Here is a 27988-nt window from a genome sequence, read left to right as displayed (position 1 = left end):
TCCAGGTGACAACCAGATGATTCCCCCTATGCCTGTGTTACATCTGCTGTCTCACAAAGGAGTCCTGTGCTTGTTTTATGTTATCAATGTTATTCCTGGAGCTGTTACTGTATGCTCACCACCAGAAAAAGTGGCAGATGAGAGTGTTGTTGCATTATTTTCTAGCAAGGCACCAGATGTGTCACCTGCAACAGAAATAAGTCCTACTGGAAGTAGAGTCAATCTTGCTCCAAAGTATGTATAGTAACGTCATCTTTTTGATTATTTTTCTATTATACATGGATGGAATTAAGAGAGAATTTTTTTTTGTAATTTTTGAAGGTTACCATAAAATACATCTCTTAATTGTTGCAGGTTTGAAAACGCCAGTGTTCCAAAGCCAATGGCCCCCGTTCAGAGTATACCATTACAGAAAGAAGCCTCTAGTCCCACCCTTCAGACAAATGTGTCGGAACCTGGAATTGGGATTCTGAATTCAGGATTTTCATCTCCATTCTTCAGTGTGAAAGCTTCTGTGGCCAGTGCTACTGAAAAACCCCAACCAACAATGAGTTTTATAAATTCATTACAAAGTGGAGCTGGTGGAAACATTTCAGGTTTTTCTACAGGAAAATTGACAGGTGCAAATTTGACACAGGCTCCATCACCGATAAGCTCTCAGAGCAACCAGGCACCATCATTAACTTCCTCTTTTATTAGTCAGATGCCATCAGTGATGAGCTCTCAAAGTAACCTGACACCATCAGTGATGAGCTCTCAAAGTAACCTGACATCATCAGTGATGAGCTCTCAAAGCAACCTGACACCATCAGTGATGAGCTCTCAAAGTAACATGACACCATCAGTGATGAGCTCTCAAAGTAACATGACACCATCAGTGATGAGCTCTCAAAGTAACATGACACCATCAGTGATGAGCTCTCAAAGTAACATGACACCGTCAGTGATGAGCTCTCAAAGTAACATGACACCGTCAGTGATGAGCTCTCAAAACAGCCTGACACCATCAGGCATGAGCTCTCAAAGTAACCTGACACCATCATTGATGAACCCTCAGAGCAGCCTGACACCATCTGTGGTGGGCTCTCAAAGTACCCTGGCACCATCAGTGATGAGCTCTCAAAATAAAGTGGCACCATCAATGACGAGCTCTCAAAGTAACATTATGTTTCCTGCTTCGTCCATTAGTGTAGCTTCCGTAAGTAACAAATCACATAGCAAAAAAGTTAATTTTTCAGTAGCTAATTAGGAGGAGTCTTTCTGTAGTTAGATAAATTTAATTTTGTTTTTGCAGGGTGACGGTAGGAATTATTCTACTCCAGTGAAAGTTGATAACATTGTGCAGCCTAATATTGATTCGTTATCATCAACAGAGAGCAATGAGATAACAGCAAATGTTATAAGAGCTGCAATCGCAGAAGAAATTCAGTTATTTGAAAGAGAGCTTGCAGATCTTCGCAAGAGAGTTAACAGTGTAAATACACATGTGAGTGACAATTTCTCTTTAATTATTTATACAGATTTGTGAACTGTAATATAGTACTATAGCCATATTTACCATAAAAACTCGGGGAGTAATAGATATAAAAAATAAAAATTTTCTAAATACATACAGTTATAATGTGTATGTACGGGGAGCCACTTTCACTTAGCAGTAATGCTGTTAAATTGTAAACTGTGGGTGCGTCCATACAGGAGGAAACACATTGATTTTCACATCAAACACAATAACCAGATTTTTGTGCTTAGATTTTGGATTATCATCACCACTAGCATTTTTTATCCCTGCACGATTTATTTTGTCATGTTTTATTCCTTTTGAAAATCAGCTAGATGCTTTACATTACCAGATTACTTCCTGTTTTCTGCATGCTTGTTGTTCGTTGTGTTAAGCTTTACTGTTTAATTCCATGATAATTACTGGGTAGTATAAGAAAACATAGTGAGAAATAAAAATGGGAATCTGTTATTAACATAGAGGATGTGACAGATAGAAAGAGTATATTGAAGATTTGTACAGTGGTGCTGAATGAAATTAGAAGTTTAGATGAGTATATTGAAGATGGAAAAACCAATTGATGAACAGAACAAGGGACCACCAATAGCAAAAGAGGAGTTCTTCTTTGCACTAAACCTGTTAAAATCAAATAAAGCAATGGGTACAAATGACTTTTCTGCAGAGCTCCTTTAGTTATACTGAAAACATCAAAAGTAAATTATTTACTATGGTATCTAAATAATGTGAATGATATCTAAATAATATGAATCATATTATTCATAAAAAGTAGAACTACTGCATTACCCAAGAGGGCAATTGGTGGAAAGGCCTTTATAAATTATAAAACTCTAGCCCTTCTGTCAGTGCCTCAAAACTGTTGATGTCAGTAGTTAGAGAGAGAGAGAGGTGAGAAGAAAATAGATTGGAACTTAGTCAGTGATCAATTTGGCTTCAGAACATGGAAAGGAACAAGAGAAGCAATATTGGCACTACGTCATATTTAAAGAGGAAATTGGAATTAAAAGAAAAGAAAAAAATTACATAATTTATTGAATTAGAAAAAGCATTTGATTTGTTTGATTAGAAGTTATTGTTCAAAGCAATGTGCAAAGTTGTGCTTAACTGAGAGGAAGGCGATTAATTTGGAGTATATACAAAAGTTCAAAGTACTGAAATGGATATTAATGGTAGCAAGAGAGAAGCAGCAGGAGTGATGAGACAGGGATACCCTCTGTCACTGTATAAAATATGTTTCATCAACATGAAAGAAAAAAGTGACGGAAATCAAAATTAATGGTCTACATATTCACTGCATCAGATTTACCCTCGACATTTCAGTTGTGACAGGCTCAGAGGAAGAACTAATTAAAATGTTTGAGGTCTTTACTCGGAAGACAACAAACTAAAAATAAATACCAAGAAAACATAAGTCACAGTTGTACACAAGAAAGGAGGTGGAGTTAAGAGTGACATAAAAATAGGCAGTGAGCAACTCAATGAAGTGACTGAATTTCAGTGTTTTGGTAGCTTTGTGGAGGAAAAATATATATTTTTCAAGGGAATCGAGAAAAGAACACAGGCCTCCCAAAATAAGAAGAACCTTCAATTTCATAATTGTTGTGTTCCAGTCTGGACTTTCCATTGTTTGAAGAACCTTCAATTGAACATATTAAGAAAATATTTGTAAGACCTGCATGCGGAATGTCCTGAGATATGGATGTGAAACCTGGACGCTAGGGAAGTGAGAGAAAGCTCACCTTGAAGCTGCAGAAATGTGGTGCTGAAGGAGAATTACAAGGACTACCAGGGCTGACAGAAAAATGAATGAGATAGTCCTACAAGAAATAGGAGGGAAGAAAGACTACTGAATGTTGTAGGCCAATGCAAAACAGAACTCAATGGACACTTAATTAGACATGATATCCTTCAAAAAACATTTCTAAAGGCAAGACCATAGGGAAGAAAACGAGGGGACAATAGTCTTTTGAAAGAAGAAGAACAAGTAGAGGGAAATAAGGTAGATATGCTTGTAGAAGAGAGAAAGTGGTTTAGCTGCAGAAGACCAAGACACTGGTGGACATCGATTGGACTATATTGTCAGACATAGTTGTAGAATCTAGGTATAGAGTAGTAAAGCGTACTATGATGCAGTTATGATCTCCAATTGCAATTGTGTAAGTGTAGACTAAAGTTCTAAAAATAAACTTTAAATATGAGCATTTTAGGTTAGACTTTTCTGTAACTTCTAGGAATATTAGTTAAAAGTACAAATTACTGTTAGCAGTCGCAATGGAAAGTAAATAAAAGCAACACTACTGATGTGAGGTGAGAGTTTTAACAAATTAAGAGCTTGTGAGATGAATTTCCAGTTACTAGAAGTGGTGGCATTTGGATTAAACCATTAGACTGAGTTCAAGCGAAGAGATCAAACAAGAAATTAAGACAGAAGAAACCACCTTTAGTATAATAAAGGTTTTCAAAAGTGGCATTGATAACTGATGAAACTGTGTTAGTTATGCATTAAAAAAAAAAAGAATTAATAAATGAACTGAGTGTGAAAGCAGTGAAGAGCATAAGTAATTTACAAACAATGTAAAAAAGAACATACAAAATAAAGATCTTTTAAGTGTAACCACGGGAAGCTGATTAGCAATAATTTTAGGATTGACTTATGACACATGTAAGAAGATTAATCGCAATTTCAGGCAAGAGGTGAAACTGTTAATATGAGAAATGCACATAGGAAACCAATATCAAGTGCTAAGTACAGAGCATATAAACTGAAAGAGTATATTAGTGTAAATGTGCTGAGGAAGTGTCTAGTACCATGATAGAAGAGGAGGAATGATGCTGGAGAAATGGGTGATAGTACTGTGGTGTAAGTTTGATGGAGCTCTGGGAGATTTCTATTCTTCCCAAGGCAGAAATAGTTAATAAAATCTGTAGGGATATTTGGGATTTATAAAGTTATTCATTATAGTAACTGGAATCCATGAAAGATTACTAACATATTTACAGAAATACTTTATTGGAGAAAGTATAAGTATCCTTACATCAGCCTGAGATCGTGAAAGAAACTATCGAAAAGTAATTTTAACCTCAAGCTTAAACAACTTCATGCCATTTTTCATTTGGTAGGAAGACTTTTAAAATACAGTAGATGACACTCGTAGACAGATTAGTAATTTACATCCATAAAAATTTAAACAAAGCGGAAGTGGAAAATATGAAATCTCAATGGAAAATCCAGTGCACACACACACACACACACACACACACACACACACACACACACACACACACTCACTCGCACGCGCGTATGTAACTCACTCACATAAGACTGCAGTCTCTGGCAACTGAAGCCACTCTACAAGCAGCAGCACCAGTGCACGATGGGAGTGGTGACTGGGTAAGGGTAAGGAGGAGGCTGGGTTATGAGGGGGGGGGGGGGCATTGAAGTGCTGCTGGGGAGCACACAAGGATGAGGTGGAGAGAGGGTAGGGCAGCTGTGTGCAGTCGGAAGGTTAGACTGAGGGTAGGAAGAGGTGGGGGGGGGGGGGGGGGGTAGCGGAAAAGGAGAGAAGTAAAAAGACTGGGTGTGATGGTGGAATGAGGGCTGTGTAGTGCTGGAATGGGAACAGGGAAGGGGTTCGATGGGTGAGGAGAATGACTAACGAAGGTCGAGACGAGGAGAGTTACCGGCATGTAGGATATATTGCAGGGAAAGTTCCTACCTGCACAATTCAGAAAGTCTGGTTTTGGTGGGAAAGATCCTTATGGCACAGGCTGTGAAGCAGTCATTGAAATGAAGGATGTCGTGTTGGGCAGCTTTCTCAGTAACAGGATGATCCACTTGCTTCTTGGCCACAGTTTCAGTGGCCATTCATGCCGGCAGACAGCTTGTTGGTTGTCGTGCCTATGCAGAATGCGGCACAGTGGTTGTAGCTTAGCTTGTAGATCATATGAGTGGTTTTTCATATATCCCTGTCTTTGATGGGATAGGTGATTTTGTGACTGTACTGGAGTATGTGGTGGCGGGAGGATGTATGGGACAGGTCTTGCATCTAGGTCTGTTACGGGGATATGAGACGTGAGGTAAGGGGTTTGGGAGCAGGGGTTGTGTAAGGATGGATGAGTGTATTTTGTAGGTTCAGTGGATGGCAGAATACCGTTGTAGGAGGGCTGGGAAGGATAGTGGGCAGGACATTTCTCATTTCAGGACATGAGAAGAGGTAGTTGAAACTCTGATGGAAAATATAATTCAGTTGCTCCAGTCCTGGGTGGTACTGAGTTATGAGAGAATGCTCCTCTGTGACTGGACGGTGAGACTTTGGGAAGTGGTGAGAGAATGGAAAGATAAGGCATGAGAGATTTGTTTTTGTACAAAGTTGGAAGGATAATTACAGTCTGTGAAGGCTTCAGTGAGACTCTCAGTATATTTTGAGAGGGACAACTCATCACTGCAAGTAACTAGGCTGTATGGAAGGGACATCTTGGTGTGGAATGGGTGGCAGCTGTCAAAGTGGAGGTATTGCTGGTTGGTTAGTAAGTTTGATATTGAGAGAGGTACTGATTCAGCCATCTTTTAGGTGGAGGTCATCATCTAGGAAGGTGGCTTGTTGGGTTGATAGGACCAGGTGATGCAAACGGAGGAGAAGCTGTTGACATTCTGGAGGTTCCTTTTCATTATATTGTTTAATTCATCAATCTTCTGTGCTGTATGACATTCCTTAAACTCATTACCTCGTGTTTGCAACACCATTACTTTCCTACCTGGTTCACGTTGCATTGCTGTGTTTCTTTCTGGAATTATGTACAACCTCAAAATGAAATTCACTCAATCATACTGGCCATGATGTCAACCTACTAGACAGATTCTTCAACATCAGCTACTATTCCAATGCTGCATGATCCACTGTTACTCGAATCGTCTTTCCATAGAGATAACTCTTCAAATGAGGTGATTCTATAGATATGGCTCAACATTTCCTTGTCCATCACGTGGTAATTCTTCTCCACTGACTTTGTCTGCCTTGATGCATAGGCAACCAGATGTTTCACTCTCTCAACCTCCTAACTTAGCATGCAACCGAGTGCATGATTGGGCACATCACATGATAGAATGAATTCCTTATTGAAATTCAGAGACACTAAGACTAGACTCACTGCCAAAGCTTCTTTCAGTTTCTGAAAAGTGTACCAACAATTCTCCTACCATAAAAACTTTGAACCTTTCCTCATCAAGTGTGTTAATGGTCTGACAGTACTTGCAAATCCTTTTATGGACCTTCTATAATAACTCGCGACACCAACGAACTATTGCAGTACATTTACCGAGCCAGGTACAGCAAAAACATATACGGCTTTAATTACTATCGGGTATGTCTTAAGCCCATCCTTACTAATTATGTTACCTTTTTTAACACAAAATTATACTTCTCTGTACGTAGCATTAAATTTGCCCTCAACCTCAAGAATGCCTCCCTTAGGCATTGTATGTACTGCTCCATGTCACTCACAAAGATGATTATATCATCAATAAACACCAGGCATTGATGTGGTTTTAAACCTCTGAGAACCTCATCCAATAATCCCTGAAACATATCAGATGCATTTTTCAGTCCAAAACGTTTTTGGTCAGTCTTCTGCAGCCATTTCCGGCCAATGTTAGCCACTTTTCAAGTCCATTGTAGAAAAATACTTGCACTGGCCTAAGTAGTTATGGTTTCCATGATGTTCAGGAAAGGGTTGGCATTCAGGTGTTGATAATCACAAGAAAACCTGTATTTTTGTGATCCATCTGCTGATTGTTGGGCACAATGATAATTACATCCCCACACCCCTCCCCCAGGGGCTATTAATTTGCTCCATGATCCCATCCTTAAGCTGCTGCTCTATGAATTTCTCCTGAATTGGCTGCACTCTCGGTACTCTGTATGGTTTGTGGTAAACCAGTGATTCATTTCTCATCAGTATTTGGTGCAGTGTAATATGTGTTGATGACAATGGCTCCTTTGGAAAGAAACAAGCTCTTAAATTCCAACAGTAATTCTTCCATCTCTTCCTTATCACTCCCTCGTAATTCAGTTTCAGTGATGTTTGGTGATCTTGTCCCTCTCTTCCTCCTTCAGGATATCCAGGTTATCAGTTAACAACACATTTATTAATCTTAAATCCTTTGCTGGCTCAATGCTTCATTTACTTCCAACAGGTCTACCACACACAACATCCCTGCTGGTGAGTTAGACTTAGCACTAACTCAAAGCGATTTTCCAGTACCCTTTAGTACATCATTGTGTGGATCGAACCTTAGTGTGATTGTTCATGGTTTAACTGATTTGTCGCACTCTATAGACTTCTCTCATGACATCACTACATTGGCAACAATTTTGCTCAGCTGAAACACTTTTCTGTCAGACTCCACCTTGTAATGCCGAAGGTCGATTTGGCACAATGCTGATGCAAAAAATCCCTCTCCAGAATCATGTATAGCCCTCACTTATGTGTAGCACATTGTACTGAACTCTACCCAGGCAAAAATCAATGTCCACCAATCCCATCAGTGTGAAATCTTTATCTCCTACTCCTTGCAGTCTATACTATGGTGGTTTCCACTGCTTATGTTGCACCAGAACCCCACTGGCAATCGACACAAGCACTCCTGTGTCCACCGTCATCCTGTAATTCTTCTTACCCACTGCCCCTTCCACACCATATTCCATTTCTGCATATGACTTCATAGCACCTAATTTTACTGGGAATGCCTGTAAGTGGACCTCCAATTCCCTTTGGTATTTAACACGTGCTTCTTCCCTGGTCCCCCTCTGAAGTGACCACTACACCATGCTGACTACCACCGTTATTGCCACTGTTTTGTGGCTGACAATATGGCTTCTGTATATGTGCTGTCTGTCCATACCCATAACATGTTAAATGAACTGAAAACAATGCCTGTCTGACTTGCAACCCAGCCAACATATCAGTTTCCTTGCATTCCCTGGCCAGGTTAACAGCTGCAAGCAGATTAACCAGAACCCGTGTCCACACTCTCCTCGACATTTCTGAATGCAACCCTTTTAAAAACATGTCCTTCTGCTCAGCCTTCCGCAAAATTACTTTATTCACCACAGCGTCCTGCCTTAACTCGTACATACAACTATGGATCTTCCCTAACCTATCTGCAAGTTCTTCTCCTTATTGTCCATTCATCTTTGTTACCAGGCTCAATTGTTTTCTAAAATGTATGGCACTGTTCTGCTTCCTATACCTTTGAAGTAAGCTCTTTTTGAATTCAAATGTTTCAGCTCCATTGAAAGCCTCTGTATAACCCACATAAGCTATTGGTTCTGCAGTTAGTCTTAATTTTGCTACCTTCAAAAGTTTCATGTCAAGCCATCCTTTCATCTCTGCCAAATTCCTGAGATCCTCCAGAAAAGCTTGCACATCATCAGTTGATTTACTGGAGAAAGGAGCAACTAAATTCGCAGCTGACAAATCTGTATCTCACAGTGGCAGTTGGACTCATAATACACTGTACAACTCCCTACCAGCTGCTGTTAATTGTGCTACCCTTTCCAACAATATATGCACTGCCTCTGGTTCTGACACCCCTTGCGTCCCTGACTCTCCCAAAGCCTTGCCCTTGTCATTACTCATTTTGGAACACCAACTATTACAAGACACACAAAATTAGACATATCAACTTAATTCTTACATCTAATTGTCAGCCATTTTGATTCCTGGCAATGGTCTAGTCATGTCAGTTATGCCTACATATGAAACACACTACTGCTATCAATGCTGTACATGGTGCTGAATGACCGAAGCTGCTCTGCATACGTCTGACAGGCACCAGCCAATCATGTCGCCTGTTACCTCTAAATTGTGACAGATCCACTGGCTCCTTATTTTTATAAACACTCACCTTGCAAAATGCGTGGAAGTCAACCTTCTTCACCACGACAAAGACTCTTTGACAACAACAGTTCAATTTCTCGACTCACTGTACTGTAGGCCATAGATTCGGATATTATGTTAAAAAGGCAACACCAGTACTCTGACACCAGTTGTAAGTGGTGTGGTAGAGGTGGGTTGGGAGGCTGCCATGTAGCTCCAGTTGAACAGCCTGTACTTCTAAATGCTTTATTATGGCACCCTGCCATAGATCAGTACAGAAGGCAGCCACTTGACAGTGGCATTCGGTGTCCTTCTGTATGTTTTCACCCTCCCAATGCTAACAGCACAGCATCAGCTGGTGCAACTGCTTCTGTCAGCAACAACTCCAGCTGCAAGCAACGGTGGCTAGTTGTGACTGCATGTGTTGAGATATGGCTCGCACACCCTGCTCTGTCCACAAGATGGTCAGCCAGTGACATAATGGCTATATCCCACTCCCCTTGAGTTGATGGCTGGTGAGCTGCTAGCCAGGGCCGGTGCTGGCTGTAGTGGTGCCAGCTCCAGCTCCTGCAGTCTCAGGACAAACTGCTCTGGCACACAGTCAAACTATGGTCTATGAGCACGTTCCAGACAGCTGTCAAATGACGCAGCTCTGTGGTGGCAGGGGTGTGATACTAACAGAACAGACTTTAGTATAAATGGCTGCACTTGTTTGGGATCATAAAGCTGTCTTCAAATCGAGTATTGGTTTGAGCCCTGCAGTTGTTTCCAAGCCATGGTACTCTTCCTGTCTTCATCCAGTGTTCTAACATACTTAACTGACCACCTGTAGGGACTGGAATGCTGACCATAGGTGTGGTTTGCTACTGATGTGGATCAGTTTTTCTTCATTTTATAAATCCTACGGCAAAGGAAAATTTTCAGGGATGTAAATCAAGCCAAGATACAAAAGAAAAGAAATAATGAGTAAAACAAATTATGTAGGTGGTACTAATAATCAACTTTTGTATCTGTACAGGTGTGACAATGCCACAGAACTGTCATTGTAGGCACAAAATATTGTTATACTAGCCGACAGTGGCTCAACTTCAAGACCAGGTATCTGAACATGAGAAGAGGGGATGCAGTTAGATGTGCTGGCCAATCTGTGGATGAACAGAGTATCTGAACACATTGTGAAGATGAATGTGGAGCAAACATAACACACCAACATGAGCATCAGAATAAGCTAAATACTTGGAAAACAGAACATGGCACAAGATGAAGGTGAGGTCCGAGGTAGTTGATGCCCACGTAAGAACTGCTAGATGAGGCCTATTTTCGTCAGCAGGTAAACACCTGGGTCAGTGGCTCTGCCCATGCAACACTTCACACTCACCCTCTGTTCAGTGCTGTACTCTGGTACAATACCAATTCCAGCTCATCTGTACCTATCTTGATATCTACTGGCAGGGTTACTAAATCCTTTGCCCTTGAAAACATCATGTAGGGCCAAAAATGGCCAGGTTGTGCTGCAACCTCCAGAGCAAAATCAGAAAGGGCCTGAGATTTTTGGAAATGGGTCGACTACAAAAGGTGACAGTGCCAATGAAGCTGTCTGTCAGAGAAGGTTGTGGAGGCTGGAATAACAGTTGGTTCACCAGCATACCTCCATACCTCAGCCACTGGTGAGTGGAGGAGGATGGGGAGGGAGGAGAGGAAGGCATCATCAATTCAAATTCTGTGGGCTCTGTAATGGTAGTCATGCAGCCCTACTCCATGGTGGAATGAAGGCTGGTGGAGGGCACAGGTGGGGCAGGAGCAGGTGGTCATGTTGCCACAACTGGAAGCCTCCCACCTGAACAACTCTGTGACCAACCCCATTGCCTGGTTGATTTGGTGCTGGCTTGTACCTACACTGCAATGGTCATGTGCGCAACTGACTGGAACGACAGATCTGCTACTCCTGTCCAACCTCCACCACAAACAAATGAAGACCTTTATGGTCTGTCAGGATGCCTGGTGGCCACCCCTGCTGACGGCCTAAGTGGCAGCCCTGTGAGAAAAATGTGGTGGACTGTAACAATCCTGGACATAAGACTCGGGGTGCAACAGATCCAAAAGACACTGTGGCTGGTGCCCGCACAAATGTTCTGCCAGACTGCACCTGTTAACTGTCATTGCCCTATATGTGACAAGAAAACTAGACAGTGCACAAAAGGATTTCTTGTTTTGGGTTTTAAATGTTCGCACAAATTGCTCCACCTCACAGTTAGAAGCCAGGCGAAATGGGGCTGTAGCCAGACACTGGATACTATTGAAAATGCAAAAATCTGCAAACTCCTGTAACAACTCCTGTAACAACTCCTGTGACTGACCATTATCAGAGTCAGGGGTCCCGGGATTGCTCTTGATGGCAGAAATGACAAACAACATGTGATTGGTTGCAGTCAACATCATGGAGGACAGTTTCGGTATGTATAACAAATATTATAATGCATTGACCACCAGCCACCATGTGCTTCCCAAAAAAGGGCTTGGAAAGTCGACATGCTCCTTGTCCCTTGGCCCAATCACGCTCTGGGACTGACCAAGGGGGAAACTGATGTGCTGGCGCAGCCATGTTCTGTGGACAGTCCGTGCAGCCCGACCCAAGATGTTAAATATCAGAATCGATCACTGGCCAATTGAGATGATGGTGCGCCATACAGGACATACTCAAGAGTGACACATGTAGCAGGTGGAGTATGCAAGGATGCTTTGCCAGAGGGATGACCACTCAACAGCTTTGCTTTTCCGTCATCAGCATGAGTAACCCCTGGACAGTGTCGAACTGATGCCACAACAGAGAAAAACATATGCCATGTTGGATCTGCTCCTGAAGGAGCAGGCTCAGGCCACCTCATCTGGACCGCCGAAATGATTTTCCAGAAAAGCGGATTGACGGCTTTGGCAGCCGTGACCTCCTGTGCTGTCAAAGGAAAACCCGGTGATGTTTGCTGCAAGGTATCACCCAATGCAAAAACTAGAACCTCCTTTGATCAAACTCCAGATCGGGTCCTACTGGCAACTGCAGTAGCGCATCTGCATTAGTATGCTGCACAGTTGGACCCGAAACAGATGTCATAGCAGTAAGTACTGAGAAATAGGGACCACTTTTGCAACCATTGGGCAACCCAATATGGTAGCTTAAGAGTGAGGGCTTAATAAGGAAACCAGTGGCTTTTGGTTGCTAATAAGACAGAACTTTGCTAAATTAAAAAAACACACACACACACCAGAAATGACACCCAGTGCCGTCTTTACCACCTGTGATAAATTACATTGCACTGTGAAGTGTCTTCAATGCGTAAGTGATGAATTATTCAGTTCTGTCTGGATTACGATGCCACAGAACGACACCAATACCTTACTGCAATGTGTTGGTGGCCAGAGTTAACTGTTTATCCAGCATTAAGGAAGCAAAACGGGGAGAGCAGCACAACACAACTTAAGAGACTGAAAAACCCATTAACAGTCCTCAGACCAGAAGAATTTTGACACCATTTTGATAAATCTGGTTAAGAGAATGGCAGACATGTGGGACCTGAGTAATCAACTTAGCCTAATAAGAAATCTTGCATAAAAAGGACTGGAGCTCCTTCATGTTCTGGGGTGCTAGGTTGATGATAATAAGTGTGATGTGCTCATTCGTAGGGATAAGGTCATCTATGCTAAGAACATGTCCAAAAAGTCCACATTTGAGGAAGGGTGGGGTGGGGAGGTATCTACATTTTTCCAGTTTGCAATGAAGACATTCATCAGAAGTCATTGGCACCTTTAGATTTCGTAAATGCTCTTCTCATGTGGAGCCAATGACCCAGATGTCATTGAGATAGTTTACGCAACAGGGAATATCCCGAATCAACTGCTCCAGATATAATTTGTAAATTCCTGGCAGAGACGAAATTCTAAAGGCAAAAGGCAAATGATTAAACTAGTAGAGCCCATAGGGGTTGCTGAGCACTAAGAAATTCTGAGAAGCAGCATGAAACAACAACTGCAAGTGCACATTCCGCAAGTTGAAGCCGAAGAAATACAGGTTCCTTGACATTTTGCCAACTCCTCCAGTTGCAGAATTGGATACGAGTCTACAACACATTGTGCGTTGACTGTGTGTTTAAAATTGCCTCAAAGGTGTACGGAGGCGTGTGGCTTCAGTATCACCTCCAGAGAGGTGGTCCACTGGTTCGATGAGACAGGAAAAATGGCATCAAGGTCTGGCCAATGCTCCAACTCGGCCTCGACCTTGTCTCATGCAGCAAAGGTAGTGGGGTTGGGGCAACAAAATTTAGGTGTTGCTAATTGCTCAAGGAAGACATGTGTGCCTCAAAACTTTCTGCCTCACTGCTCGTAATAAACCGTAGTAAAGAGTCCAAGTCTTGAAAGGACCGCTTGAGACTAAATGTACTTTGTCCACTACCTGAAAATGAAAAGCAGAATAGGTGTCTAGCCCAAAATATTTTGCACCAACTGTGAATTAACCATTAACAATGTAAGTTGGTGTTCCATATAATTCTAACCTGCACACCCCTCAAAGGAATAAACTGTTTACAGTAAGACGGAACTTGACATAATGGTTGTTGCAGCAGAGGACAGCCCAAGAGAGCATGTAGATATGTAAGTTAAGTCCCTTGTCTAGCTGAAACTTGATCAGTCACCTGTCCAGTACCAGTGGAAACAAAATTAACTGGATTGAAGCTTGCAGGGTGTCAGAGAGAGCTTCGAAGTCAAGGCAAAACAAGACATCCTACTGCAGCTTGCCAACTGTCGGAAACCATTGTCAAATGGCCTACCTTGTGGCATGCTTCACACATGACAAGACAGGAAATCCCACTGAATATGCAACAAATGACAATTGGTGCAAGACTGCTATCTTGCCCATTGAGCAGAAACAGATGTGGATGGAGAGGAACACTGAGAACCAAAAGAAAGGGGGAGGTTAACGATGCTATATGCTATGACTGACACAAAACTGCCAAACCCGACTAATTGTGCCACCTGCAAATTATCGGACCGTATGTCCTATGCTGTTGCTGCTGTTGTAAGTCACGTGAATCTGCAGTCACAGCGAGTTTAGCTAAAGAAGGGTCATCAGCGCCATGCCATAGTGTGAAGCGTGGGGTCAGGTATAAACATGGTAATCATGTCCTTAATTAGCAACTTTGTAGGTAGCACACTGAGGACAGTCAAATCGACACTTACATCAGAGAATTTTTAGGTCAGCAATCAATGCCGCATGTGGCTGTCCAGGGGCCTTGTGATGCTGGCTAAACTGTAACTGAGCTGCCACCACAGTGTTTGATGACCATTATACTGCAAGAGCAACTGACATAGATGCTTAAAGTTAAGTATCTCATGCTTGGCAGAGGTCTTCAAATTCTGCATGATTTTGTATGATCCCACACTGCTGGACAACAACTGGTGTAGGAATTCCTACCATATTTCTGTAGACTCTTCAAAGCCAGCAAACGGCATTGAAGCTGACGGGGAGAAAGGGATCTCTGCAGGTACCTGTCTCACTACCCACTGCTGCACGCATATGGAACAATTCCAGTTTCTGCATCCGCTTTTGCTTCAGTTTTTGTACCTGCTCCTGAAAGCACATCTGCTTGTACCAGCACGACAAAAAATGCTGGGTCCATAGTGGACAGAATTTAACACTATGAAAAAGAAAAGCATTACATGTGTAAGACTGTTCTGTATCACCACTTCTGTATATGCACAGGCATAACAGCACTATGGAGCTGTCATTATTGGCAAAAAATATTACTGCACTAGCCGACAGTGGCTCATCTACAAGCACTGGTGCTGAACCTGGAAAGAGGAAATGAAACTCAACATGCGAGTCAATCTACAAGGTTGGAGAGGGCATGAACACTGTGTAGAGACAGGCGCAGAGCAAATACAACATGACCAGTACAAGCAACAGAATAAACTAAACACAGAAAAAAGAGCATGCCACAAGGTGAAGGCCAAGTCCAGGGTGGTTCTTGTCCACATAAGAACTGACAGACCAGGGCTTTTGCTGCCAGCAGGTAAACACTTGGGTCAGTGGCTCTGCCCATGCAACATGTGCTCGTAGGTTACTGCTATTTTCTTGGTTTAAGTAAAACACACACATACCCAAATCCACCCACCCACAGTCATGTACACACTGGTGGTTTAAAAATAATGTGCTGCATCTCACAGGAACTGCTTTACCTTTTATTTTGTTGCAACATTATACAGTGTCCTGACTGTTCAGCAGATTTATAATTATTGTATTTATAGCTTTGTCACATCAAGCTTCCATCTCTATTTGTACTGTTTGGTTGATTGAACTGGAACGAACAGTACAAATTCTTCTGTCTTCAGAACAGGAAGATCATGCCAAAGAATTATCATCAAAAACTTTGTTCATAGTTGCCTACAAAAATTTCCTGTATTTATGGATATGGAGCAATATCATATGCTGATGGTACCTGTGGGAAACTTAGTATTTGGAAGTACTGGACACTTTATATAATTAAAACTGATCATTTAATCCAAACACAGCTGTGAAATAATGGTTGTAGATCAATAACAGTTTCTGTATCTCTAGTAACAGTGCACACAGTTGAGAATGGCAATAAAAATACAGTCACTTGAATACTTCCCCCTGCATGTCCGCAGTTAGAATAGCCCCAAGGTATTGCTGCCTGTCATAAGAAGTGACTAAAAGGAGTCTCACACGTTTCGGCCTTTGTGAGATGATCCCCTAGGGATAGACCTCCATTTTTTAAAATTTTCCTGAAGAGCGAGCCAATTAGGGAAGGTCGCCTTATGTGGTGCATTGTGTCCATTGTGCATTGAGATCTTTAGCCCACTCTCTCATTGTTGCATTGCAGTCCTGCCCATTCTCCATCTCCTGGGTGAGGACACCATCCTGGGTGCGTTTTCTGTCGTGCACTATGCGGTGTCACTTTCTGTGCCAATGATGACCATGGACTTCTTTGCACCTCATATCCAGCACGGTAGCCAGTCCGTTGTGGTGGGACCGCCAAGTACCCTGTTGGTTATAGCCCCCTGACAACACAGGAATCACTCTGCTGATACCTGCTCCATTAACTCCCCACGTATGCCAAAGAGTAGATGCCCACCACCCTGGGTCATCAGGGCTCCCGGCAATGGCCATCCTGCCACGTGGCCTTAGCTGTGGCTGGGTGGCGCACATGGGAAGGGCTCCTGGTTGGAGTGGGTGGCATCAGCTGGGTAACATGCCATGAAGCATAGTACTTCATGTCTTGCAGGTGGTCCACAGCCAGCAGTCTCTAAGCGTTCACAGGCTCAATTCAACACACAAAAGTATGACCCCAAATGATTCCCCTCCCTGGCCACACCATGGGAGGAACGTCATGCTAAGGATAGCAGCGGCTCTTATTCGTCCCAGTACTTTTTATGTTAGAGAGGTGACGGGGAATCTTCCATTACAATGAAGCCTCAGTTTTTTGTTGAGCATTTAGAGAACAAGTTTGGGGAGATGGAGGGCTTTTCCAAAATGAGATCTAGGTCATTCTTGATCAAAACAGCATCCTCCGTCCAGTCATGGGTGTTCCTCGCTTGTGACTAGCTGGGGGATGCTTCTGTAACCATCAAGAGCTTAAAATTGGTCCAGGGTATCATATTTCACAGGGACATTCCTTTTCAGTCTGACAATGAGCTGCGTGCCAATTTAGAGTGGCGAAGTGTACATTTCTTTCGGCATGTCCACCGGGATCTGAGGGATAATCAGATTGCCACCAGTGCCTTCATCTTGGACTTCGAGGGTGACACATTGCCCGAGAAGGTCACGGTGATGGTCTACTGCTGTGACGTCAAGTCATAATCCCTCCCCTGATGCAGTGCTGGAAGATCAGCCTTATGTCTTCCTGCTGTACTTCCAGCCCCACCTGTCGAGATTGTGGACATCCATCGCATCCCAATACTCCATGTGCCCCACCTCCCATCAGTGTCAACTGCGGAGAGCATCATTCATCTTACTCGCCAGACTGCAGAATTTTACAGAAAGAGAGGAAAATCATGGAGTACAAGACCCCTGACCGACTGACCTACACTGAGGCTAAGAGGAAATTTGAGCGCCTACATCCTGTGGCGATGACCACCTCATATGTCGCTGCTATGAGAACAGTTGTCACCCCCATCAGTTCCTCGAATTCCTGTCACCTCTCAGGACCCGGTGACTACACTTGCCCCTTGATGGTGGGGAGCACTTCCCTTCCTATTGCTCCTGCACCACCTACTTCGGGAGCAACACCCCACCAACCATTGGGGATTTCAGTCTCCTCTTCTGAGCCAGAGAAGTGTAAGGTTTCTTCGCCTCCTCTCGCTAGGAAGAGGTCCCTTGGGTCACTCCCTTTCCAGGTTTCTGCTAGTGGGAAAGATGACACCCGCCAGTGGCTGAAGAGCCCAAAAGCAGCTGGTCATAGGCCTTCACACCCATCCTCAGTCCTGGAGACTGATTCAGTGAAGTCCTCCCAGCCAGGGAAACCCAAGGAACACCATGAGAAATTGAAAAAGAAGACCCCCAAGAACAAGGAACTTGGGGTGGCACCCACACCACTGCTACCTAAAAGCTCTGGGTCTGAGGACAGGGTGGAGATTCTGACATCCACTGAGGACCTGGATCTCACCGGACCCTCGGACACAATGGATATAGATAGACTGCTCAGGCAAAAAGTCGGTGGCAGCAGGTGACCCTGAGGCGTAAACTGCCTCATTGAATGCTCCATGCCTTCCCTGCCTCACGATGATGACATCCTCCCGTGGAATCATGGCGGTTTTTTCCACCGCCTGGCTGAGCTACGGCTACTGTTAAGCATTACACCTGCTTTCTGCATTGCCCTCCAGGAAACCTAGTTCCTGGCAGTGCGGACCCCTGCCCTCTCCGGCTATAAGGGATATTACAGGAACCGTAGTGACTATAATCGAGTGTCAGGTGGATGTCCTAAACTTGGTCTGTAGTGAAACTGTGCCCCTTCAAACCCCTCTTGAAGCCATGGCTATCAGAATAAGAATGATGCAGGAAATAACTGTCTGCAATGTGTATCTTCCTCCAGATGGTGCAGTACTCATGAATGTATAAGCTTTAAACAAGGCGGACTAGGAAACTTTCACCTTTGATGTCACCGTCGACTCTCCCCCACATGGTAACATCGATGTGATGGTTGAGCAGGTGACTACCACAATGGTTTCTGCGGCAGAAAACGCTATCCCTCGCTCTTTAGGGTGCCCCCGGCAAAAGATAGTCCCTTGGTGGTCGCTAGAAGTCGCTGAGGCAATTACGGAGTATCGCTGAGCTTTACAGCGACATAAGCGGCATCCTTCCCCCAGAGCATCTGATAGCCTTTAAGTGGCTCTGTGCCTGTGTATGCCAGCTTATAAAACAACAGAAACAGGAGTGTTGGGAGAGGTACTTGTCGACCATTGGGTGCCATACATCACCTTCCCGAGTCTGGACAAAGAACAGACGTCTTTATGGGTACCAGACCCCAACAGGCGTCCCTGGCATTACCATTAACAGTGTGCTATATGCCGACGCAAACACGATTGCTGAGCACGTTGCTGAACACTATGCTCGAGCCTCTGCATCGGAGAAGTACACCCCCCCCCCCCCCCCCCCCCAGCCTTTCGCACCCTCAAATGGCAGATGGAAAGGAAAGTCATCTCGTTCACTACACGCCACAGTGAACCCTATAATGCCCCATTTACAGTGGGAGCTCCTCAGCGCACTCACACATTGCCGCACCACAGCTCCTGGGCCGGTTCGGAACCACAGTCAGATGATTAAACATCTCTCGTCTGACTACAAGCACCATCTCCTTGTCATCTTCAACCGGATCTGGTGCGATGCCGTCTTTCCATTGCAATGGCATGAGAGAACCACCGTTCCAGTGCTCAAACCTGGTAAAAATCCACTTGATGTGGATAGCTATTGGCCCATCAGCCTCATCAAAGCTGTTTGTAAGCTACTGGAACGTATGGTGTGTCCGCTGTTGGGTTGGGTCCTGGAGTCACGTGGGCTACTGGCTCCATGTCAGGGCGGCTTCTGCCAGGGGCGCTCTACCACTGATAATCTGGTGTCCCTTGAGTCTGCCATCCAAACAGCCTTTTCCAGACACCAACACCTTGTTGCCATCTTTTTTGATCTACAAAAAACGTATGACACCACCGGGCAACGTTATATCCTTGCTAACTATAGAGGTAGAGTCTCCAAGGCCCCCTTCCAATTTTCAACCAGAATTTCCTGTCGCTCCATACTTTCCATGTCCAAGTTGATGCCTCCCATGGTTTCCACCATATCCACGAGAATGGGGTCCCGCAGGGCTCTGTATTGAGTGTATCACTATTTTTAGTGGCCATTAACAGTCTAGCAGCAGTTGCAGGTCCATCTGTCTCACCCTCTATGTATGCAGACAACTTCTGCATTTTGTACTGCTGCACCAGTACTGGTGTTGCTAAGTGGCGCCTACAGGGAGCCATCAACAAAGCGCAGTCATGGGCTCTCGCCCACGGCTTTCAGTTTTTGGCCACTAACTTGTGTGTCATGCACTTCTGTCAGCGACATACTGTTCATCCGGAACCAGAATTTTATCTTCATGATGATCCACTAACTGCATTGGAGAAATATCGATTCTTTGAACTGGTTTTTGACGCCTGGTTGACTTGGCTACCTCACCTTTGTCAGTTTAAGTGAAAGTGCTGGCAGCACCTGAATGCCCTCTGCTGCCTGAGCATCTGATTACAAGTGACATCTTGTCATCTTCAACCGGATCTGGTGCAATGGCGTCATCCATCACAATGGCAGGAGAGCACCATAATTCTGGTGCTCAAACCCAGTAAAAACCTGCTTGATGTGGATAGCTATTGGCCCATCAGCCTCACCACTGTTTGTAAGCTACTGGAACTACGGTGTGTCGGCGGTCCTGGAGTCACATGGCTTCCACCAGGGTCGCTCTACCACTGATAATCTTGTGTCCCTCGAATCTGCCATCCGAACAGGCTTTTCCAGATGCCAACACCTGGTTGCTGTCTTTTTTTGATTTATGAAAAGTGTATGACACAACCTGGCGACATCACATCCTTGCCACATTATACGAGTGGGGTCTCAGAGGCCCGCTCCCGATTTTTATCCAAAATTTCCTGTCGCTTCGTACTTTCCATTTCCAAGTTGGTGCCTCCCATAGTTACCCCCATATCGAGGAGAATGGAATCCCCAGGACTCTGTATTGAGTGTATTTCTGTTTTTACTATACCTTATACCACTCACTGTAGTGGAGAGGTATCGATTCTTAGGACTGGTTTTTGTCACCTGATTGACTTGGTTTCCTTACCTTTGTCAGCTTAAGCGGAAGTGCTGGTAGCACCTGAATGCCCTCTGCTGCCTGAGTATCACCAGCTGGGGTGCAGATCGCTCTATGCTGCTGCAGCTCTACAGAGCTCTTGTTCAATCCCACCTTGACTATGGGAGTCTGGTTTATGGTTCGGTGGAACCCTCAGCATTGCCTGTACTCTATCCAGTGCACCAATGTGGCATTCGCCTAGTGACGGGAGCTTTTAGAACAAGTCCAGTGACTAGTGTCGTGGTGGAGGCCAGAGTCCCTCCATTGCAGATTCGATGTGCACAACTGCTCGTAACTTACGTTGCACATATTCATAGTTCTCCTGAGCATCCGAATTGCTGTCTCCTTTTCCACCTGTGGAAGTTCATCTCCTGCATCGGCGGCCCAGGTGAGGGCTAACAATTGCGGTTTGCATGCGATCCCTTCTGTCGTCTGAACTGGAGTCCTTCCCTTTACCACCTCCCATCCAGGTCCATCCGCATGCACCTCCATTGTGTACACCTAGGCCACAGATTCATCTGGACCTATCACATGACCCTAATTGACTCAGTTACTCCTGCTACTCTTCGCTGTCACTTCCTCTCGATTCTTAACGTGTTCCAGGGCTCTGAAGTGATTTACACTGACGGCTCGATAGCTGATGGTCACAGAGGCAGTTTTGAACAGCATTACTTGCCCGATGGCTGCAGTGTATTCACTGTAGAGCTGGTGGCCATCTTTTGTGCACTTCAGTATATCCATTCCTGCCCCGGGGAATCGTTTCTTTTGTGTACTGACTCCTTGAGCAGCCTAAAAGCTATCGACCAGTGCTACCCTTGCCATCCTTTGGTAGTGTCCATCCAGGAGTCCATCTATGCCCTGCACGGGTCCCGACTTTCAGTGGTATTTGTGTGAACCCCAGGACATGTCAGCATCCCAGGCAACAAACTTGCTGACAGGCTGGCCAAACAGGCTATGCGGAAACCGCTTCTGGAGATAGGCATCTCTGAACCTGACCTGCATTCTGACCTACGCTGTAGCATTTTTCGGCTTTGGGAGACAGAATGTCTTAATAGTACACACAACAAGCTGTGTGTCATTAAGGAGACTTCGAATGTGAGCAAGGCCTAATATCATATGGGGGCAGGTGAAGTAGGAGAACCAGATGCAGGAAGAAAGGATGATCTCATAGGCATGTGAGGAGGAGGAGGAGGTGGCCAGGCCTCCCTGACAGAATCCAACACTCGCAGCGACCAGACCCGCAACCGCAGACAACCGTCCCATGTGTGTAGCGCATGGTCATAGGTGCCGTGAGAGGCCTTGGTGTTGGGTCCAGTAGATTCAGCACTGTGCGTGGCTGGCAGTCATGCAGTGGCTCTGCTAGGCTTTTCTCACTGATGGGCATGGTCCTATAGTAACTAAGGAAACGTGAGAGCAACTAAGGAAACATTTGAGAGCCTCTTCTGCAGGGGCATTAGCAATATAATTCTTCATTTGCATGTTAAAAGTTCGGACTAGGTGTTCTGCCTCCTTGTGCAACCGAGGGCGGAAAAGGGGTGCATAAACATGATGAATACCATGGTGTGCACAAAAATTGTGAAAACACTGAGAGACGGAAGTGTGGATTGTTGTCAGTTACCAGCATGTGGGAAAGGCCTGCAATGGAGAATATTAGAGTGAGAGCCCCCAGTGTTGCCTCTATCATGGTGAAGCAGCAGTTGACAATGTGTGGAAATTGGAAGTAAGCATCAACAACCACCAACCAATAAGCATCCTAGAAGGGGCTTCCAAAGTAGACATGGACACACTCTCAAGCCTGCGATTGCTCAGGCTGCAATGAATAATGTGGCCCGGGATTGGCCTGGTGACGTTCACATTTAGAACAAGGAGTGATTATGCATGAGATGCCAAAATGATTCTGATGTAGTAGATGAAGAATGTTGTGCCTGAGAGATACTTCAATGACCACCCTTGTAACAACACATTCTGTGGACAAGAATATGATGTCATCGATGAGCATGAGTCTGTGCTGAACAGCGAATAATTGCAGATGGTGTCTGGTGCATGAGCCAAAGGTCACTTGGGCTCTCCATGCTGATTGTTTTGTTGCTTGTGATAGAGAACAGGGTAGGGGCAGGGGCTTGAACAACGTGAGAACTGATAATAGTGAATCCATCCACTATCTGCCAAGCTTCCTTGTCGAGGCAAAAACAAAGTACTCCCTCACGATTGAAACCAGGGTCAAGGTACCGTTGATAAATGCAAAAGAGCTTCTGCATTTGAATGCTGAGCCATAGGTTAGAAATGAATCTCATAATTATATCTACTAAGGAACATGGCCCACCTTTAAAGTCTATGGGCTGTCTTGTCCAGTAAGTGTACCATGGGACTAAACAGAGGGAGTAACAGCTTGTGATAAGTCACCAAAGGAAACATAATGCTGTAAAGACACACATAAAACTTCTTGATAGTCTAAATAATAGCAACAGCCTCCTTCTCTATCTGAGAATAATTCTCCTGTGCGTCATTAAGTGTCTTGACACAAAAGCAATGGGCTGCTTTGAACCATCCCCATAATGTTGTCAACAAAGCCCCCACATCATATTGTGATGTGTCCATTGCAACCACAAGCTGTAGTCCCAGTTGATAAGTGGCCGAGAATGGAGCAGAATGCAAACCATCCTTCAGCGTCTTGAATGCATTGTTGCAGGCGGGGATCCAAGCAAATGCTGCACCTTTCTTAAGCAGTGATTGAGAAGGTAGGAAATCGAAGCTGCCTGTGGAAGGAACTGGTGGTAATATGTGTCTTTGCGTAGGAATACCTGAAGCTCCTTCACATTCTTAGGAGGTGGAAGGGCTGCTGTGTGAGTATCGATTTGCTGAGTCCCCCGATGAGAAATAACATGTCTCAAGTATTTTTTAGAAGGTTGCAAGAAATGTGACATCTGCAAATTACACTTGACACCTTTGTCATGCAAGGTGTGAAACAAAAGACAGAGGTTGCGAAGGTGGTCCTTTTTGGTGGGAATGGTAACAACAATGTCACTGATGTAATTGATACTACAGGGAATTCGTTGGGTAAGCTGCTCCAAATAGCGTTGACAAATTGGTTGGCGCAATTGCAATGCCAACACCAATTAGTTGTACCTGTAGAGGCCATACGGCATATTAACAATAAGAAGCTGATGTGATTCTTCATCAGTTGGCAGCTGTAAACGTGCTTTCAACAAATCTAGTTTTGAAAAATATTGTACACCCATCAGCTTCGTCATAAGTTCATCCAGGCGAAGAACAGGATGTGTGTCGACCTAGAGCTGTGATTAACCATCACCCTAAAGTCACCACAAAAACTGAGTTTGTCTGTCGGCTTTTTGGTAAACAGTGTAGTCCATTGAGTGGACAACATGGGTTCTGATGTCTAAAGCTGTAAATCTGTCTAATTCTTCCTTCACTTGAATGTGAAGTGAGTGGTACAGACCTGGCATGGAAAAAATTGGCTTGTTTTGTATATTTGAGAGTGATACGCACCATATAATCAGTAGCGTTGCTGGATCCTGGTGAAAAAAGGGATAGAATTTTACTTCCACAAGTCATCCAACTCTTGATAAATCATAAGAGCTGATATTAAATAAATGGGATTGGAGATTGTAAATCCAGAAGCCCGGAAAGTCTCCAAATCAGATAGATTTCTATAAGTTCACTGTCATCAACCAGAAATGTCGCTGACTGAATCACCAAATTGTACATTGTTTCCACAGTAAATTGGCTCAAAATAGGAATCTGTCATGTATTGTAACTGACAATACAGTGTGAAGTAGCCAGCTTTGGAAGAGAACCAAGACTGAGATAAGTATCCACGTGGAGGTGTATTGGGGTGCTGTTAATATGCACATAGTTGAACAGTTTGTTAGAAACAGTTGCAATATCTTCAAATACATCGCTAACAGTATTATTGTCCATAGATTGAGATATGAGAGGTACAATGGAAGCTGACCGAGTGTTGCATTCAGGTGCAGTGTGATCTTCCTTATGTCACAGACGGTACAAGACAGAATGTTGTGACCAGGCTAGTTGGTCACGTTTAACGAAACGAGTGGGACAGGAGGGCAGAGCTTGTGGAAATTTTTCCACCATGGCCATAATTGTGTGTAGCTTGGGGATTAGGCACACTGCACTACCATGACATCTGCTTCCAAAGGCTTACTGGAACGTTATGCCTGTTGCTGTCTAAGTTTACAGTGGCCATGTCAGCCCAAGAATCTAATTGACAGCTTCAAATACTTGCACGACCTTGAGTACTTCTTTTAAAGAGGGATCTTCAAACTGCAGTGCCCTTTGGTGAACTTTCGTGTTGGGGCCTGCCAATATGGTAGCTTCTCTAACCATAGTATCTGTGTATGATTTCTGAGATTTAGCAACAATGAAACTACACGTGTGTCTTAACCCCTGCAGTACCACAGCCCAAGTGTATTAGGGTTGGTGGGGTTGCTTTCTGTGCTGTTAAAACTCCACTCTTGTGTAAATCACTTGAGTGTGCTTGCCATGATAGGAACTCAGCAAACAACACACTTTGTCAAATGACAGAGATACAGGATCCTGAAGGGGAGATAGCTTCCATAGGAAGCTATACATTTGTGGGGAGATCCATGACAAAAAAAGCTTTAATGGAGTTGGCATCTGGTCTGTTACCTTGAAGGCTGCGAAGTGTTGCCACAGGTGTTTTTTCATATGATTCTCACTCTTTGGCAGCTTCATTGTAGGTGTGGAATGGAGGTGGGGTGGCCAGTAAAGATTAGAACCTTGTTAACAGACCCATCAACATCCTGTACAGCATGGCTGTATATTCCTGTTGCTGAATTTCTAAGTGCCACTGATTTTCCAATTACTACTGTAGTAAAATCTGCAGAATTGACCTCAAAGTATGTACCTCTTGACATCATTAGGTTTTTGTATGAAACACATGAAGAATGAACCTTTTTGTTGCCATTTGTGTAGTAATGGACACAACTGAGAATGCCAATAAAAATATAATGACTTCAGTGCCGGAACCATGAACACTTTCTATACATTTTCCTTGTACATAGCCAGGTTGGTACCTGTTTGACATACAATTATATGCGAGCATAATGAAGTTTACAAGAGTATAAACTGTTACAGCATGAGGCAGAAGCCACTTCGCTCTGGATTTAAATAGAACGACGTGATGTTTCCACAAGATGGTGCTGGGTGGCAGCGGCATGCACCACTCCCACAGCTGTCAGCTCTGTCTGAAAGTGCCATCCCCTGGCAGCTGAACTTAGCCACTGTGCACGATCATGTGCAGAGTGAGTAACACATAATGGTTCGACGCCACACATCCTGCTGAACTTTGTCGGATGTTCGATGTAGGTGGTAACTGCGGGTTACCATAGTATCTATCAGAGATGTCTCTCTCTATTTTGTTACAGCATTGTTTGGTGTTACAAATTGGAGGAACCATTAGTGAACTAACTTAAATAAACACATGTTTGGAGTAAGATGAACCAGTATCTAACGTATCAGCTATAGTTGTCATTGCTCATTAACCTTCAGGCATGCTTTTTTCCCCACTCTTTTAATTCACCCTTTCCTATTTCGAGCCTTTCAGTACTAGAGTGTACTTTTTCTCTCTGTTTCTCATTCGACTGTCCCCCCACTGCCATTTGTGCAATATTTGGATACATTCGTATGCCATGAGGTTGGATTCCATTGGAACCATTGCACGCAGTGACTGTGATCTAATTCAAACAGGAAGTAAGTCCGCAACCAGTTATGATTCAGTCTGTACTTTATTGCAGAGCCAGATTTCAACTACAGTATAGCTATCATCATTGCATATGAAGTGAGTATCGTAGACTCGACAGGTTTGGAAATGCAACCCTCAGCATGCACACAGCTTAATTCAAATTCGTATGAAATCTAGATCTGCAATAGAGTACAGATTGAATCGTGACTCTTGCTGACTTACTTCTGTTTAGACATTTGCATGAGCTATACTTTGGGATGCATTGTGAGTGATTTATATGACAAGTTTTGTCGTCATTGTCATTATCATCTTCATGATTATTTATCACATTCATTTGTTATGTGCTAACTTCAAAAATAATTTTACAATCATGAAAATTCCGGATGGGATCAATCTATTTATCTAAAGCTGATTGTTGTGTGTGCAGGGAGACTTGTAACAGAGAAGGAAAGGTATCATGTCTCTCATTACCTCACCCCCCCTCCCTTCTTTGCCCCCCCCCCCCTTTACCGACATGGTCCCCTCCCCCCACTTCTGTGAGTCTGATCAACCACTTGTAAATCATCATTGTTGCTGCGGCTGTGGAAGGGTGCATTTGGATGTCATTGCGATTGTGATTCCACCTAAACTGGAAAAACAGCAGTAGCTCAAAAGCTAGTAGTGACTCTACTGTTACATGTGCCTATCTGCAACTTTCCATACAGATTCAGGCAAGTGGTTGCCTTTCTTAAAAATATAATGTAACAATTAGTCATGCCGACATTCTTTGTTTCTACCAGCTATCTCTTTGTGATGTACTTTGGCTTGACCTACATCCCTGAAAATTTTCCTGTTGTGTTGGCAGAAGAGCCAACACCGTGTTACTAGTGGGGGTCGAAATGCACGCATTTTAGCTCACGCAGGCTGGCGTGAGGAGGGAAGGACTCTACTGACGTGAGGTCTGGAACATGACAAGGAATTAGAATTCAGAAAGCGGGCGTAATTAGTTTGATACTTAACTTTAATCCATTAATGATGAAAGTCGCTCTTGACAGTACATGAGTCACAATATTATCTGTTCAGAATACATTCTTGAATATACTGATTGAATATGGCGCCTTGCTAGATCGTAGCAAATAAAGTAGCTGAAGGCTATGCTAAACTGTTGTATCTGCAAATGAGAGCGTATGTACACAGTGAACCATCGCTAGCGAAGTCGGGTGTAAAACTGGGGCGAGTGCTAGGGAGTCTCTCTAGACTAGATCTGCCATATGGTGGCGCTCGGTCTGCAATCACTGATAGTGGCGACACGCGGGTCCGACATATACTAATGGACCGCGGCCGATTTAAAGGCTACCACCTAGCAAGTGTGGTGTCTGGCGGTGACACTACATTTCCTTTATGAAAGAATTTACAGAGTGCTTAGTGACTAAATTTTGTCTCCTATTTATTTATTGATTTAATTAGTGTAGAATGATGATATTCACTGTTTAA

At 43.9% G+C, this 27988-nt stretch overlaps 1 protein-coding gene across 2 annotated transcripts in view; it reads left to right on the top strand.

The window, feature by feature from the left end:
• The window catches only part of LOC126162584 (nuclear pore complex protein Nup214), a 156890-nt gene that overhangs the window by 17291 nt on the left and 111611 nt on the right, over positions 1–27988 (top strand). For both annotated transcript variants that reach the window (XM_049919180.1, XM_049919179.1), the window contains exons 8-10: positions 6–234; positions 355–1198; positions 1295–1486. In XM_049919180.1, coding sequence (XP_049775137.1) covers positions 6–234; positions 355–1198; positions 1295–1486 — 1265 coding nt within the window. The remainder of the gene's footprint in view (positions 1–5; positions 235–354; positions 1199–1294; positions 1487–27988) is intronic.

The sequence above is a fragment of the Schistocerca cancellata genome, chromosome 2 (assembly GCF_023864275.1).
Source record: "Schistocerca cancellata isolate TAMUIC-IGC-003103 chromosome 2, iqSchCanc2.1, whole genome shotgun sequence".
Classification (NCBI taxonomy): domain Eukaryota; kingdom Metazoa; phylum Arthropoda; class Insecta; order Orthoptera; family Acrididae; genus Schistocerca; species Schistocerca cancellata.
Note: the sequence above shows the minus strand (reverse complement) of the source record. Positions and strands in the feature narration are given on the sequence as shown.